Raw genomic sequence first — 16,172 nt, forward strand, 5'->3', positions numbered from 1 at the left:
GAAGATAGGTTCTCGGTGTATAAAAGTTGATAGAAAAAAAAATTCATTTAAATGCAAAGGACTTGAAAATTTTGGCACACAGGGACCTAGGCATTGTTACAGTCAAAAATATTCTTCAAAATTTTCTGCATGTCCTTACGTGAGGAAGGACTCACAAGACAACACAAAACTTGATAATTTTCCATCTGATGGATGCAAGCAAATACAGAAAAAATTATCCTGCTGTAACCACTTTTATATACTAAACCAGAGGAAAAGTGATTATATTCTTGTTTTTATCCTTATGTATTTTGTCATTTCTAGCAGCACCTAAAACAGCTGCTTCTTGGAACAGCAGGAAAAGCAGATCAAAAGATTAGTTTTGACTCAAGTCCCACTGAAACCCAGTAAACTGATTCAAAGCATGAAGGGAGTACAATGTAGCTGAGTTACGCCAGGAAAGGGGGAAGACAAGGCATCAACAACCATTACAAATAATAAGTGAAGCTTGTCAAAAGACTCAGGAGATTGAAGAATAAAATAAAAAAATGAGGAGATGGAGAGGGAGAAAAGGAAACAAACAGGAATGTAGAAAAAAATAGAGAATACAAAATAAAACACTTTCAAACAATATTTTAATTATATTTAGGAAGGTACAGAAATCTCTGCTCTCCCTATGAGACAGAACAGAACATAACTGAGGAAAAGAGCAAGCTAAATGACAACACATCTATTCAGAAAGGAAAGCTAGCCCAAGCGAATTAATCAGGAAATCAGGAAAATTTTAAAAGCGATTAGCTAACGACAATGAATAAATAAAACATTCAAGTATATCAGTCACAGGAAGTCTATGAAAGAATCAGATATTATACTAAAAGATAAGCTATAAATTATGGATACTACAGATAATGTAAATGACTTCTCTGCATTGATCTTTACCACAGAACATGATGGCAAAATATCTCCTATAGGCTTAATATTTCCAGTAGGAACCACTTATAGAGAAGATACCGCACTTGAATTAAAGGTGCATCAGGAAAAGGTTCTAGAAAGACTTTCAAAAGCTCATTGCAAATTCCACGGCAGGACATTTGTCAAAAATTAAAATATAATCCAATAAAAAATAAAATCAGAACCATGTGATCACCATCACAAAAACAGATTAAGTGAAAAATTCTCTTATCTCAAAAGTAAGAAACTCTCACCAAGAAAGGTAGAGTAAGATAGTCCAACAAAAAATATATTTAGGTCAGAAAATGACATTTCACTGAGAGTAAACTCTTCACTGGACCACAGCTTTTGTCAAAAAAGCTCTGCCCAAATATGTCTCCCCAAAGACATATTTTTAGATTAAGAAAGTTCCATAAAACTTTTTTTTTTTAATTAAGTGAATTTTGAATGCAGGAGAGCAACACCTTGCTCAATTGTAACCAAATATCAAAATATATTTTGCAATAACCACAACCCTCAACACTATTGCAGCAAAAAGCAGAGGAAAAAAAACTGAGGTGAAAGAGAGAGTATGGAGGAGGAAACAAGCAAAAGAGACCATGACCATTAGGTTTTCCTAAGAATTACATGAGATGATTTGAACTTAAAATTCTCTTCTCATTCAATGGAAGTTTAAAACACACAGTTGTCTTACAAGATATATTTTTTTGAAAGCAAGCATTTTAATGAAATGATAGTAAAAAGAAAATAGTAACATTGTGAGCACCACAAATATGAATGGGACCGTGCTGCCTTTGGGACATGCTTCTCAGTTCCTTAGGGCCAGCAGCAGCTCTTCAGAGGCTGGTACACAGCACTCTTGGGGGTGAGGATGAGCATGAAATGTTCATTGACTGCAGAGAGCCATAATAAAATGGAAAATAAAACAGGCTCAGCTGGGTAGGAAGTTTTTCTGTTGGGGAAACTGAAAAGATCCTCCCAAACATCCCATGATACGTGAAATGATTTCTCAATCTTATACATAACCCCTCTCTTTAGCAGCTCCACCCATTGCAGGATGCTACAGGATGCTGCTGGAGAGCACAGCTGGAAGTGATCCTAGACCATGCCACCCTATTGTGGCCGCACTGCAGTCATGCCAGGGCAATTTCCTACTTAGCTCTTCAATAATTGATCAACAGGCAGGAGTTTTATCATAATAAATGAGGCCCAAGAGAAAGCATGCTAAATCTTCATAATATATACAAGCCCATTGGCTTTTATAATCACTTGAGTTTCTAACCCCATCTTTCCGGTTCTCTCTGAGAACGAGACCTCTGCTTCTACCTCGGTTGTCCTTTGGTATTTGTGGAAATACATAACTGAAGAACATCAGTGGGAAAATCGGGGCAGAACACTGGAAAGAGCATTCCCAGCACCTTGCTCTGCATCAGCAGACCCTAAGTGGCACAGCATATATAAAAAAGGAGAGACTGCTTCCATTGGGTCGTTGTGTGTATGCACACTCCAAACATTTCACATGGGAATACATGCTACAAGTCCCTAACTAGAAGATTCTACAGAAGCCACCACTGGAATTTCTGCATAGTTACCACAGTCTATGGTTTGGAAAAAATAAATAAATAAATATACACACACACATATATATATATACAGCAAAATTTATAAGTTTCCATGCCTATTACAACATGAGGCCCAAAACAAAAGCTCATTACAACAATCTGCAGAACCAAATCTTCCTGTGATCATGTCCTGTTTTTATGTTAAAATTCCCAAAACGTAATGTGATCCACTTTTGAGATTTTTTTTTTCTCTAAACCGGTTAATAAAAAGCTTGAGATCCTTCTCTTTTTAAACGGAAACCCCTATTAAGCAATAACCTTGAAACCCCTGGTAGCTCAGTTCACACAGAACTGTTCCAATACAAAGCCACAAACAACACAGTTTTGTTTCCTTCTTTAAAATGCAGAGAAATTCTACCCAGCAAATCTCTTGAGCAACGTTCACAAATAGATGCGAGATGAGTCCGGGCTTGCACAACAGCCATTGAAGAGGTCCTTGAAACTCCAGGAAGGATGAGCACAGTGGCAGTTCAGACTCTCAACATGGTCTCAACTTATAAAATTTAACCTTACTTCAACAGCTCATCTCAATTTTTCTTTTCTTTTTTTTTTTTTTTTGTTTAAGAAACTTTTCTGGAAGTTTACAGTGCAGCTTATTGCTGGACTACTGAACATTGTGCCTTATTTAAGATATACCATTACACAAATAAACTGGGTTTACTTATCAAGGTAAAAAGGACGAGATTCTTTGTTGTCATATAGACCGCACTAGTAAACAGGATTAAAATCCATTAAAAAATTGAGAGCACTAGAATGCTAAAAAATGGTTGAAAAAATAATCTCTAATTAAATAATTCAAATGTGTTTAATTAATTAGATATAATCTAACAGCATCTTCTTTATGGGATTGTCATTTAAAAAATAAGCTCCCTCATAAATCCCCACTGTTTTAAACTGACAAAATCCTCAAAGCACTCCATGAGAAAGAGTATTGTTTTAATGACCTGGAGTGCTTCATGCTCATGTAGGGCTCTTTGCACAGTAATCACTATATGGTAGGCACTTGGTAGGTAGCTTGAGCCTCTCCAGGAGGCTTCATTTTCTATATATACATTGCTCACCAGCCCGTGCCATTGATAAAATACAATTTATCCCTGATTTTAGCATCAACACTGAAAACATGCCTGCTCATGATTCCAAATTAGGCACTGTAAGCAAACCAGGAAGGAGGAGCCTGTACTCGATGACTCCTCAAATTGCGTTTGCTCCCGTTTATAGATGCACCTTTGAACAGTGAAGCTGCGGCTGGCTACAAAGCCCCCGCGCACCTGTCAAGGTGAAAGCTTATCAAATGCACGTCAACCCAAGGATTACCAGTCTTTGCGGCGTACCCACTTACTGAAACCCAGCAGACGCAAGTAGCTTCTTCGAACTCTTATAAAATAACAATTGCGAAATATCAGCCAGGCTTTCTTTCTTCTCCTCCCTCCCTTAAACATGAGTCTTAAATTTAGCTTTATACACATACAGATTAAATGTCATCCAAGAAGTGAAACTTTTAAGAATTTCCTACTGCAGCAGATATTTCCTAAACCAATTTAAAGTATCAAATCACCTTTGTTGGTTTTCATTTAGGACTAAGCAAACCTCTGCAGATACTAGAAGGTGCTAGGAACAGTTCTTTCTCTGTGTGCTTCTGCAGGGAAAACTCAACAGCTGAAGTTGAAGGCTGCATCTTCCCAGACCAGGCCAAGCTGCGCTAACGAACGCGTCACGTGGGACCCCGGAGGCGCGTAGCTCATGCCAACACCGCGGGCGAGGGGCAGCAGGCACCAAGTAGCACTCGTCCATCTTCCCAAAGCAGAGCTCACTGTTCAGCCTGCAGGTCTTACAATGCTAAAGGTATCTTGTGAATGATGCGTTTTCTTTGTCATTTTTATCACCGCCATTAATTCATCTTCCCAGCTGGGATATAATTAGTTGAGGTAAAGGAGCAACCTCCTATCAGGACCACCATGGCAGAAAGCGACCCTACAGGCACTACAAAAACCTAAGTACATAATCCCAGTGTAATAAATGATTGCAGTATTTCTACGCTGCTTTCTGATAATCAGAATATTTTAAAATGTTTTAAACTTTGAAAAGGCTTTTAAGTTGAGTAACTTGACCTGCTAAGAGATGTTATGATTTACAAATTGCTTTAGTTTGCAGCATCTGTTCTCACATTATTTTTGATTGACGGACAATAACTACAATTAACTTTATTTCATAAAGATTCAGACTTATAGATAAAGAGCTAGACTGGTTAAATGTATGAAACTTTCTATTAACGTAAAGTTATAAAGTAAAAAGATTCAAATATAAAAGCAAGATAAAACAGACTGCTTAATTTAAAAAGCCCTGGTGTATGCATGCATATAGTATTTTGGCTTTTTAATTGGGGCGGGAAAAAAAGGAAAAAGAAAAGAGAGAGCAGAGAGAGGGACTGGGCTTTAACACTATAACCCTTATGTAGCTGGGTCAGATTTCAGGCTAAAGCCTAATGTGGTTTAGCTACTGATGAAATAATTATAAAAGAACCTTTGGCTTCCTAAGTCGGGAGCACTGACATTCATCAGAATAATCCCCTCAGCTGAGGTGCTGAACCCACTGCCTGCAGAACCCTGACACTGCACAGCCTTCAACTTTGATACTGCTAAATGGCAGAAAAACAACAAGCATTTCAGTGCAGCTTGTCTCAACCAAGGCTTCGAACCATGTTTTTTCTCTTGGAGATTTACTAATACATTTAAAAAGGAAATTAATTTCCTCTCCACATACCACTACTCTTAAAAGGCATAACAAAGCACATCACTTCAGAAGATGACAAAAGTTCATCTTCAGTAAGTACTAACTAAGCAACTCCCCAATCTAAACTTAGGAAATAATTCGCTACTATTTTAATCATATCCCTCTGACCACTTGTAATTTATAGGAGAAGAAGAAACAAAGTTTCCTTTCATCTCTTCCAATATTTAGCGCTTGTGAGTATCATTCAGACACACAAGGTTGGATAGATTTTGCAGTTGTCAGTCACTCTAAGCACACTATTGGAAATGTTATTTTATCACATATTAGTATGAGAAAACTCGGTAAAACATTTGCATTACACCATGGAGAATCATTTTGGAGGTTCGTGTCATTTTGGGATGCAAATTATTTGTTTTTGTTAAGATACTGATTATATTTAGAGGCAGCGATTGCAAGCTAGACTGGCCACGAAGCAAGAAATAACCCTTGTCATCCCAATAAAAACAGCCCACCAGAGGCATTCCAAGAGAATAGCCCTATCTTATCTCAGACGCTTCCTTTACAAATGCTGGCATCAATAAGAATCATCAAATTTGTAAGAGAAGCACTTTGCTATTAATACTAATTTAATGGTTTGCTGTTAGGCAGTGCTATAGCCCCTCTATCTGGTAACATGCAGCAATCAAGGCTTGGTTCATACTGAACTAGAATCTTGAGCTTTGCGGTAATGATGTCTTGAAAAGAAAAATGTTAAGGTAATTTGATAGCATTATTCTAAAATACAATTAAATTATGAAATATGACTTATCTCTGCCATTTTAGAAAATATTTTCTATGGCTTAGGAAAAGAAGTTTATGTTGGCATATCTCTAGCTGAACAAGTAATACACAGAAAAACAATGTACGAAAACAGAAGAATTATTTCCCAGAATAACACAAAAAAAGTAAAGTTCATATCCAATAAAATCATTTAAAAGTAAAATGCAAGAAATCCCTAACCATCATGCTGTTTAACAGACTACAGCTAAGCAACTACAATCCTCAAAATACAAAGACTTTATTACAGAAAATATTTTCAGCAAAAAAACACAGGATAATTGTAAATCTTTCGTAGTAATAGTAAACAAAAAGAAAATATGCCAATGAAAACTCAATTCTAACTAGCACATTTAAATAATGCTGAAACCTTTTAAAAGGCAGCACCTTAAAGCTGATGTACATTTATTCAGGCATGCACATTTTGTAAGCACTCACACTGCAATTTAAGGCCCACTAACAGATTCAACCACACAGCTGTCCACATAAATTGACCCTGACTCTGCAGATACATAATTCTACAGAAGAGAAAAGGCATCACTCACACATCTTAAATTGGGCCTACACATTTGCAAAATTGCTCCATACAATAATCTCATTACAAAAACAAAATACTACAAACTATTGAAGTCACAGAACATTTCAGGAAACTCTTTCTCTACACTTTGCTAACAAAGCTACAAAATGTCTCCGTGAAATGTCTTCAAACAGATTAAAAGATCCATTCCATTTCCTCCAGGCAAGGCACACTGGCCACGCTGCCGGCGCACAAGCACGGCTACCGGCACCTACACACGAGTCTTGGAACGTAAAACACAGACTGGCCAGGACAGCACATTATGTGGACTCACTAAGAGATTGTTGCAGATTTGAAAGGAAAAGTCATTAAAGAGGAGGAACAACCAAAAAGAAAATGGTAGGGCAATAAGAACGGGCTTTGCAAGCTGCTGGTTTTACTTTGCAGAGGCTAGGACAGGAATTTCTTGTTGTATTTGAGTCCAAAGCTTCACTTCATCTTTTTCCCCAGGTGTGTTTTCTTTCACAGCTATTGTAGCAAAGTTTGGACAGTGACCCACTTCCACTTCAGTTTTTTCCTAAAGGTTGACTCTTGCAAAAATATATAACTCAAATTATTCTGAGGAAAAAAAAAATCATAAATAAATTCAGATTAAAAAGAAAAAGAAAGAATTGATAAACATGAAACCAGGTGAAATATCTTTGAAGCTGAATGCTTTGTCTCCTGCAGTTGGCATTCAGACTTCAATGCTATACTACACAGAAAATTAGGAGAAATATATTGTAAAAAAGATACAAATTCACAGACCCCATATATTTACATCCTACATGAGAAGCACAGCATAGGATATACAGAATGCTGGTCCTTGTGAACAGAAAGACTTTTCATCTATATTTGCAAATGTAACTTGAGCATATGAACCTTGGCTGCCTAATGCCCATTGATGAAGTTTATGAAACAAGTGAACACTTAAACCTCCAGCAATAAGCTAATGTATTTTTTCCCTGGGAAAGGTTATCCAATTAAATAAATTTCAGTTTCTTTTTGACAAGAATGAATATATAAATGCAGCTTCTATTTTAATTTTCCTCGTGCGTACCTCATTCATTTTTCTCCTCTGGAGTATACTCTACCCAAGGGAACCCACATACCTATTTTATAAAAACTGTTCCAAAAATGCTTGCCACCTATTTCCATTTTTTCTTTTTTCTGCTCTCTTCCTGTTACCAGGAACTCTATTTGAATGCTCTTTCTCTTTTCTTTTTCTGCTCAGAAGGACCTTCGCTTGCAAACCTGTCTGGAGTTGCTGGAAGCTACTTTCCTTTACTAAGATGCACTTTACTCAAGGGAGTGGCTTGAGGTATGCAGGGGGAGTGAGGATTAAGAGATGACAGCCTGATAAATACCATTTTGATTAATGAGAAAACACAGCCACAGCTCTGATCTGAAGAACAGACTTCTTATTAAACTGCATTTCTAACCCTCACCATATTGTTCCAAGAACTAAATCCATCAACCTAAGAAATAACATCCAAAAGACAAAGTATTTTGATCCATTTCCTAACTGTGCTTTGTCTATTCTAGTAGTGCAAAAGACGTTCTTGCCTTTACTAGAGGCATGAATGTTCTCATATTTAACAGCAACACAAACTCCTTCCTCATGGTCAGACTATGAAGGAAACTTTCAAGAAGAGATGCATGATATTTTGGCTTTCATTTCTACTAGGTACCAGGAAGCTTCCTAAACATAAGCAACTAAGCTTAAGCGTAGTGTCCTTGCAACACGGTCCAGAAACAGACAAGCCCCACAACCAGAGTAGCCTGAGCAGACACTAGTCCTGATGTTCCTGCCTTCTTGGAGATCCTGATCCCTCTTGAAATCAGGCAAATGCCTGCATTTCTTTTTTGTGGTGAAGATGGAGTATCAAAAATTTTTCCAAAGTACAGCACAGAAGAATTTTTGGGAAGTGGAAGGGGTGGGAAGAGAATTGTTGGAGTCAGTAGCACACAAAGGTTCCTGGTTTAATTTCACTTATTTTTGTGATCAAGTAGTCCTGCATAATTTTACTCTTCACTATTTCCTGTGCTATTTCCAAGCAAGACATTGGGGAAAAAAATAATAACAGTATGCTTTAGATACTTCCTGAAAGCCACATACGCTATAGAATTTAAAGATAAAACCAAAGCCAAATTCATACCAATCCTTGTATTTAGTGGGCATTGCAGGTTTCAAAACAATGACTCAGATGATGAATGTAGTGCAACACTAGGCTCAATACTGTAGATAGAAACAGGCCTTCTGCTTTAATTTTTAATTTCCATTTTCTGTGGGTTTAGACAAACCACTGACATTACTTTAGCATAATACTCTGCAGTGAATCAATACTTTAATTTAATAACGGTATTCTGTTGTCAACATATATCACTTAATGTCCCTGTATAGATGCTAAAAAAAGAATTATGTCAAATAAAATGCAAGCCTTTGCTTTTACCAGTGATCATAGGTTAGATCAATGTAATGAGTATAGCCTCCAAAGATATTTCTTCACATTTAAGACAGCATGAACTAGCTTCAGCCATAGCCCTTCCTCCTATCATACTTGCCTATGAAAGCTCTCCTAAGTCAAGGTATCCCAAAAATCCTCAGTAAATACTTCTCAATATAGAAAATATATCCCAAGAGACAAGTATGTACACATCTGTGAGTGTGTGACTTTTAATAAAACAGTCCCCTTTCTTATGAACTTCAATAGAGATAGCTGTGCTAATTCCTAAGGAAAAAAAATGAAGGTGGTTATAAACAGAAAATGAAATAAACAGAAAATGAAACTAAATCCAGTACCATCCATCTTGGATGAAATAGATGAAGATATAACCATAAAATATGAAAATAAGATTATAATTGCTTCCATTTCAGTGATGTGACTACAAATCTGTATTTATTCCTTTTATCTTGACAGTAGCCTTCCTGTTGACAAGTGTTTAGCATGGAAAACACAAATTTGATCATGTCTGGAGTATGTTGACTCATGGTATGTGAACAGAAAGCAAGCAAGAACGAGAAAAAGAAGCAAAGCAGTGCACTAGGAGTGCTTCCAGAACTCCTGGTTGTTCATTTGTACATTCCACTTCCTTTCAACAGCTTTTGATGCAATACAAATTGAAAAAATAACTGACATATTAATCCTATCAACACTAAAGGCACAAGCTTTACAGTCATGTGCACTCTCCTTGATTTCAATGACAGCTCATGATAATAACGTGATGTGTTCACAGATACATGTCATTTGTTGGCAGAGTATTTCAGAGCTCTGGAAAGAGTAGGTCTGGTTTTACTACAGCTTGGCACCTCCCACAGTACCTACCAGTTGGTAAAACCCCGCAGTTCCATCTAAGTGTCATCCTTAATGTGAAAAAGATATTTGAGTCAGTGCAGAATACAACAAACAGCTTTCACCAAAATGTCAGTGCTGGTAACAGTTCACTTGCCAGATGCTTATTACTTGAACGCACGCTGTGCATAACAAACAGATAAAAGATGTGGCTAGGATAAACGACTGGACTAGAAAAATCTCACAATCCTCTAGTAGAAAATCAAAATATACTCAGGCTGCAGTCTGGACTCATAAAAAAGCTCTCAATTCGATTTCATGAGATATATTGATTAAGAGTTCTGTAACATCTCTTTCCTAGGTTACTATACATTAGCTGAGCCCTGCCTGCCTGACCTCAGTTCTCTGCATTAGCCTGTGGTCATCTGAACACAAGAAAAACCACAGTGCTATTTCATAGCTGAATTCACGGAGGAATTCTTGTAAGTACAGTATCTCAATTTAAAGATGATAACATTAGTGAAGAACTCAGAACAGCATGGAAAATGCGTATTGGAAAAATCAGGGCATGACACTTTAGAAATGAAACCAATGGCTTGAGAGAAAACCTCACTGGTGTTTTTCAGTTAGGTGGTTGATTCTTAAATCTACATGCTAGACTACTCTTCTAAATCAGAGAATGCCTTAAAAAAAAAAAGTTGAATGCTGGCTAAAGAGGCTCACGCTGAAATGACATAGCTGGAGTGTGTTCATGGGAAACACAGGCAGACACACGACAGAGAAAGAAGTGATGAGTAAGTGGCTTTGCTTAGTCAGAAGCTGAAGGATCTTCATCAAGAACTTTCAAAACAGCTAACAGATAGCTTGACTTTGACTGAAACACAACCAAGAATTATTATCATTATGCACACCCACAAAAAAGTGAGAGATTTCACAACATCTCCTCGGATGAACACACACATGCACAGAAAAGGCTTTACCAACATGTACTTCAAGTGGGCAATCACGCAGCTTTCTGAAATAATAACTTGTTATTTGCCTTCCATTTTTCACTGTTCTATGTTAAGGCCAAGAGAGGGGAAAAAAAAAAAAAGGCAACATGAAGCAACAGAAGGCAGCTTCTTTTTTCCTTAAAACCTGTGAAATGCCAAATAATCTCTGACCCTTGCCTCTATACGCACCTTGTCAAGCCAAGGATCACACAAAGGTGTGCACCAAGGTTGAGAGCTGGGGCTCCAGCTTTGTCATCTCATATTTGTATTCATACGATACAGCAGGCTCCAGGACTCTCATTTCAATAGCAGCTGGAGCAACGGGCACAGAAAGAACATACAGCTCACCCTGTAAAATGAGGATGAACTTGTTCCAGGAAAAAAAAAAAATCCTTTCTTCATAAGAGCTGTTAGTTAGCAAAATCGAAGCAAAGTGGCAGATACAGATATATGGTTATAGGGTCACACCATGTCAGCAATTCATGAAAAAAAGATCATGTTTCTTCTTCTCCCCTCCAGTTGATACTGAAGCCTCAGAGAATTTTACATGCATTCTCAGAGATCATCATATGTATCAGGGAAGTACAGCTGTAGGCTTGTAAAAAAATTTTTTTTAAAAAGCCACACGCACTATAAATTCAAATCCTTTTTTTTTTCTTTTTTAAAAATGTAATCTATTTAATTTTCCATTAATGATAAACTCTGCTATCAATGTGTCCAAACAGGGTCAATTTCTACTGGATTTGCACTCCTTCCATTTGATCCTATAAATGAGCTGTATTTAATGAGGGGAAACACCCTGCTATAAACCATACCAGAAATCTCTCTAAAACAAATATTACTTCTAAAACTATAGAGTGCAGCTACCATATCAGGATGTTTATTTTCTCCCCTTGTACATCTTGCATAGAGGGGAGTCCTGCCAGCTGACCATTATTTATTAATCAAGGTATTATTCCCATCTCTACCTTGCAAGGAGACAGCACAGAGGGGCGGAAATTGCAGTGGATTTCTCATTACACGGCCACAAAGATAAAACTGGGACAAAGGAAGAGATCGCGAGGCAGCATTTAGACACCGATGGATCCCATCCGCCCAGGCAGAATTTCAGACACATGCAAGTCACTGCAGTTTGAAACACCAAGTACCATTTCTCGTTCACACAGGCTTAAGAACACAGAGCTATGGTTTGAAAAATCACATTCCCTTTACACCTTTTTAAAAATAAATAGCATATACAGCTCCATATATAAAAGCAAAAAATAAAGAGACGGAGATAGGGTTAAATGCACAGGAAATCTTCCTTCTGGTAACATCCAGCTTCCTTAGCTTGCACCTATAGAGCCTGGCCACACCTGGAAGGGAGGGCTCTTTCCCAAGTCCTGTGTCAGCCCTGGGGATACCAGGCACTGCCTCGTTTGCTGCTCTGTTTTAGAGGCAGTTTTATACATAACCCTTCCCAGCCATCCACTACCTGTACACCCACCCACCCACACATACACAGCCATTTGCTGCTCTTCTTCCTATTTTGTCAGTTCATGAGATTGGTTTGCATAAAGTGTCTGTCCCAGGGCAGCAAATACATTTAATGAACAAAATAAAACTTAAATGACCATCTAACAAAACCCTCTCTCCAAAGAGCAATGGATTAGCATGCAAAGAGAGGGCCATCGACTGTAAAAACATTTCAGGTGGTAGCACTCAATCCAATTGATGTTCCTAGCAGAAGCCGCTAAGAGTTAATGGAGGACACAGAGCTCCTCATTTCTTTCACTGCAGCCGAGAAAACACACAGGACTATAATACAAGATAATTAACTGTTTTACTAAATTGGACTGCACAGAAGTTCTCCTGGCACGGATTGCATTTGTCCTAGCTAACCTTTATGAAAAGAAAAAAGTTGATGTGTCCAATCCAAACTAATTTTCAAATTTAACCAGAATCGTGAGGGTCGTTACTGGGAGGGCGGTAAGCAGCAGTCAGCCATCACCGACCTGGGGAACTAAGCCCTCCACAGCTTAAAACACCGTCAGTTAGAGCAAGCTCAGGCTGAGCTCGGGGGACGCGTAATACAATCGGGAGCCTGGCTCAGCTCTGCCTTTCCCCAGTGTACCCAGCTGCTGCCTTCTCATCGAGCTGGTGGCAGCACTTCCCAGCGGCCAAGCACTGGGACGAAAGGGACATCTTTCCTGCTTTAAAGGTTTTCTTTTCCCACAGAGGCAGCCGTGTGGGAAGCTAGAGAAAACTCTCGTCATCAGTGGGACGTGACACAACCTACTCGAAGGGCTTCCAAACCCTGCTCCTTTAACTGATTTGCAGCTACCCAGCATGACCACGCTGGGAGCCATCACCTGTCCCTCCTGCGGGGGCATCTCCCCACACCTCCAGAGCATCACCTTCAGGGCAGCCTGCAGAGCGGGGGCTGCCTTCCACGCACACAGCAAGCCCGGTCCCCTCCAATGTTTCGTCCTGCCTGAACACGCACCAGCAAGCGGGGCACCTGCCCCCACTCCGGGAGGGAGAGCACGGCACCAACTTCGGCGGTGTCCAAACGGCGGCGGCGGCCACCGCGCCCCCCACCCCGCAGCGCGTTCCCCCGGCCCGGAGCAGCCCCCGCGTTCTGGCCCGCTCCACTTACGGGTCTTGGGGGTCGTGCTGGCCTCGGGCGTGGCGGTGCTGGACTCCTGGAAGGGCGAGAGCGTCCAGGACGGCGCGGAGTCGTGCACGTAGATCTTGTAGGCGGAGGTAGCGTGTGCCGCAGTGGGCCCGGCGGGCGGCGAGGTGCCGGCGGCGGCTGGCGGCGGGCGGGCGCCCGGCGCGGCGGAGCCGGGGGAACCGCTGGCGGGCAGCGCCGTGGCGGGGGCGGCCGTGGGCCGCGCCGCCGTGGGCCGCGGGCCGCCGCGCGCCGGGCCGCGGGTGCCAGGGGGCCGCGGGGGGGCCCTGCTCATGGTGGTGAGGCGGGGGCTGATGCGGCTGGGCGGGCGCGGCGTGGCGGCGGCCGCCGCGGTGGTCTCGGCGCCGCGCGGCGGGGCGGTGGGCTTGGAGAGGAAGAAGGGGTCCTGCCCCATGCCTTTGGAGTCCATCAGCTCGGTGGGCACGTACTCCTTGACCGAGCCCACCACGATCCACTTGAGCAGCATGAGGCTGAGCCCCAGCCCCACGAAGCCGATGAAGAGGGGCACCACGCAGAGCCACGTCTGCTGCCGGTTCCACACGATGCAGTCGCTGCAGCGCAGCTCCCGCGGCGGCCCCCCGGCCCCATCCCCGCCCGGGCCCCCCGCTGCTGCCGCCGCCTCCGCCGGCCCGGGCGCCGCGGCGCCGGCAGCCCCCTCGCTCATCCTAGGGGCCGTGCGCAGCCCCGCCGCGACCGCGGGGCATCAGCGCGCGGGCGGCTGCGGCGCAGCGCGGCGCCCGCACCCTCACGCCGCCCGCATGGCCCGCGCCGCTCCGCGCCGCCTCCCGCGCCCGCCGAGTCAGCGGGACGGCCGCGGCCGCGCCATCCGCCGGCGCCTCCTCTTGCGCGACCCGCGCTGCCTTTTCCCTCGCTTTCTTCTCCCGTCGCTCTCCTTTCTCCTGGTATAAGTCGCAAGCAGCAGCAGCCTCCGGGTTTTTATCGCTTTTTTATCCCAAGCGCGCCGGTGCAGCGGCGAGCGGGCACATTCCTGCACACGGCCGATGCTCCTCGCCCCTCCGCTCCGGGGGGATGCGTCTCTCCTTCTCTCCTCGCTCTCCTCCGCGCCGCTCCCTCCCCCGCCCCGCGCCCGCCCCTGCCCGGCCGCGGCGCAGCAGCAGCGGCACCCGCGGCCGCTGCACTCCTCTCCGCGCCGCTGCGCGGCCAACCCGCGCCCGGCGCCGCGCCGGGAGGCCGAGCCGCGGGCGGGGCCCCGCGTCCGGGGCAGGCGGCGGTTCCGCGCTCAAGTCCGGCCCCGCATCAAAACTCCGGCGCCGAGGAGAGCTCCAGAGAGGCGCGATCCTCTGGGGAGCGGAGCAAGCGGCGGCGCGACGGGCGCAGGACAGATCCGGCCGGGAGCCCGGCCCGCGCCGGCGGCCCCGCTCCGCTCCTGCTGCCGCGGTGCGGGCGGGCAGCGCGCACGGAGCCAGGCGCCTCCCACCGCAGCCTAATGGTGGTTTCTTAATGCGCACAAGATAAATAAATGATCCAGGCAAGGCCCTGGGGAAGGCAAGCGGAGCCTGGAAAAGGAAGGAAAAAATAGGAGAAAAGGAAAAGGAAAAAAGCAAGGAAAAAGCTCCTGCAGCCACGCTGCGGGGTACAGGCTGCAGTCGTATGTCAGAAAAGACACGAGGGGGGCGTACAGCAGGGAGGTGGAGACACCTTCGGAGAGGAGCCCTGGCAAAGATGAGGCTGAGCAGGGGAAGATCGTTCCTGACACTGATGCTCCTGATAACCAGCACTAAGCAGCATTTTGGTTGAGTTTCTAAAAGCGATTCCTCGCGGGAAGCCAAGAGCCGCCAGCACCTGCAGCCCCGCGAGGGCCCTCTTTGGAGCAGCGGTCAGCGCGGGGCTTGGTGCCAACACGCGTCGGGGCACGGAAAGTGCTCCCACTTCTTCGTCTACACCTGCACCGGAGGCCTTTTCATTCACTCTCTGGACACGATGTTCCAGCAGGCAGGATGGTCGCTGCAGGTTGACAGCCCTCCATCGAGGGTGGGTTCACTGCCTTGGGCTATTTCTAAAAAAATTTAGAAAATCATCTGTGAAAAATACATGTACAGATTTTTTAACCCCTTCTTCTGTGCTGTTTCTTCATTCATGTCATTTCCTGGTATTGACACATCATACAAGTTCCTGAGTTGCTCATTAAACGGCATATTAATATTTATACAAAATAATTGAGCAGAAAAAATAGAAATGGGAAATGTTTGTTCTGTATATACACAAATTTAGAAAATAAATATTTCAACCAAAAAGTATCATGCTTGAATTTTTGTTCAAAGGGAACAATAACAGCATTTAAAATACAATATGGAAGTCACATTAAGTAGATAGCTAGATGATAGTCACTTCACGCAAACCAGCTAGAGCCTGGCTGCTTCGCTAGGACAGATTAATGCCAACGGCCTTTAGGAAATCTGCAGAAGTTGAGGATTGGGTGTGCGTTCTGTCTAAACACTTTCTCACAAAGCATATTTGCTTTAGAAAATATGAATATAGAGGTTTCTATTAACTTGGTGAAGAGATAAAAGGTCGGGGGGTGGGAAGCACTTAGAAATG

General features: G+C 42.9%; 1 protein-coding gene across 1 annotated transcript in view; it reads right to left on the minus strand.

The window, feature by feature from the left end:
- Nucleotides 1-14,277, minus strand: part of NRG3 (neuregulin 3) — a 284,685-nt gene extending 270,408 nt beyond the window's left edge. The window contains exon 1 of the mRNA XM_088526367.1: nt 13,578-14,277. Within this exon, the coding sequence (XP_088382493.1) occupies nt 13,578-14,277 (700 nt within the window). The remainder of the gene's footprint in view (nt 1-13,577) is intronic.
- Between the last annotated feature and the right edge of the window lie 1,895 nt (nt 14,278-16,172).

This window comes from Tinamus guttatus, unplaced genomic scaffold (assembly GCF_059628265.1).
Source record: "Tinamus guttatus ecotype Peru unplaced genomic scaffold, ASM5962826v1 Tinamus_guttatus_pri_ptg000246l, whole genome shotgun sequence".
In the NCBI taxonomy this organism is placed as follows: Eukaryota; Metazoa; Chordata; class Aves; order Tinamiformes; family Tinamidae; genus Tinamus; species Tinamus guttatus.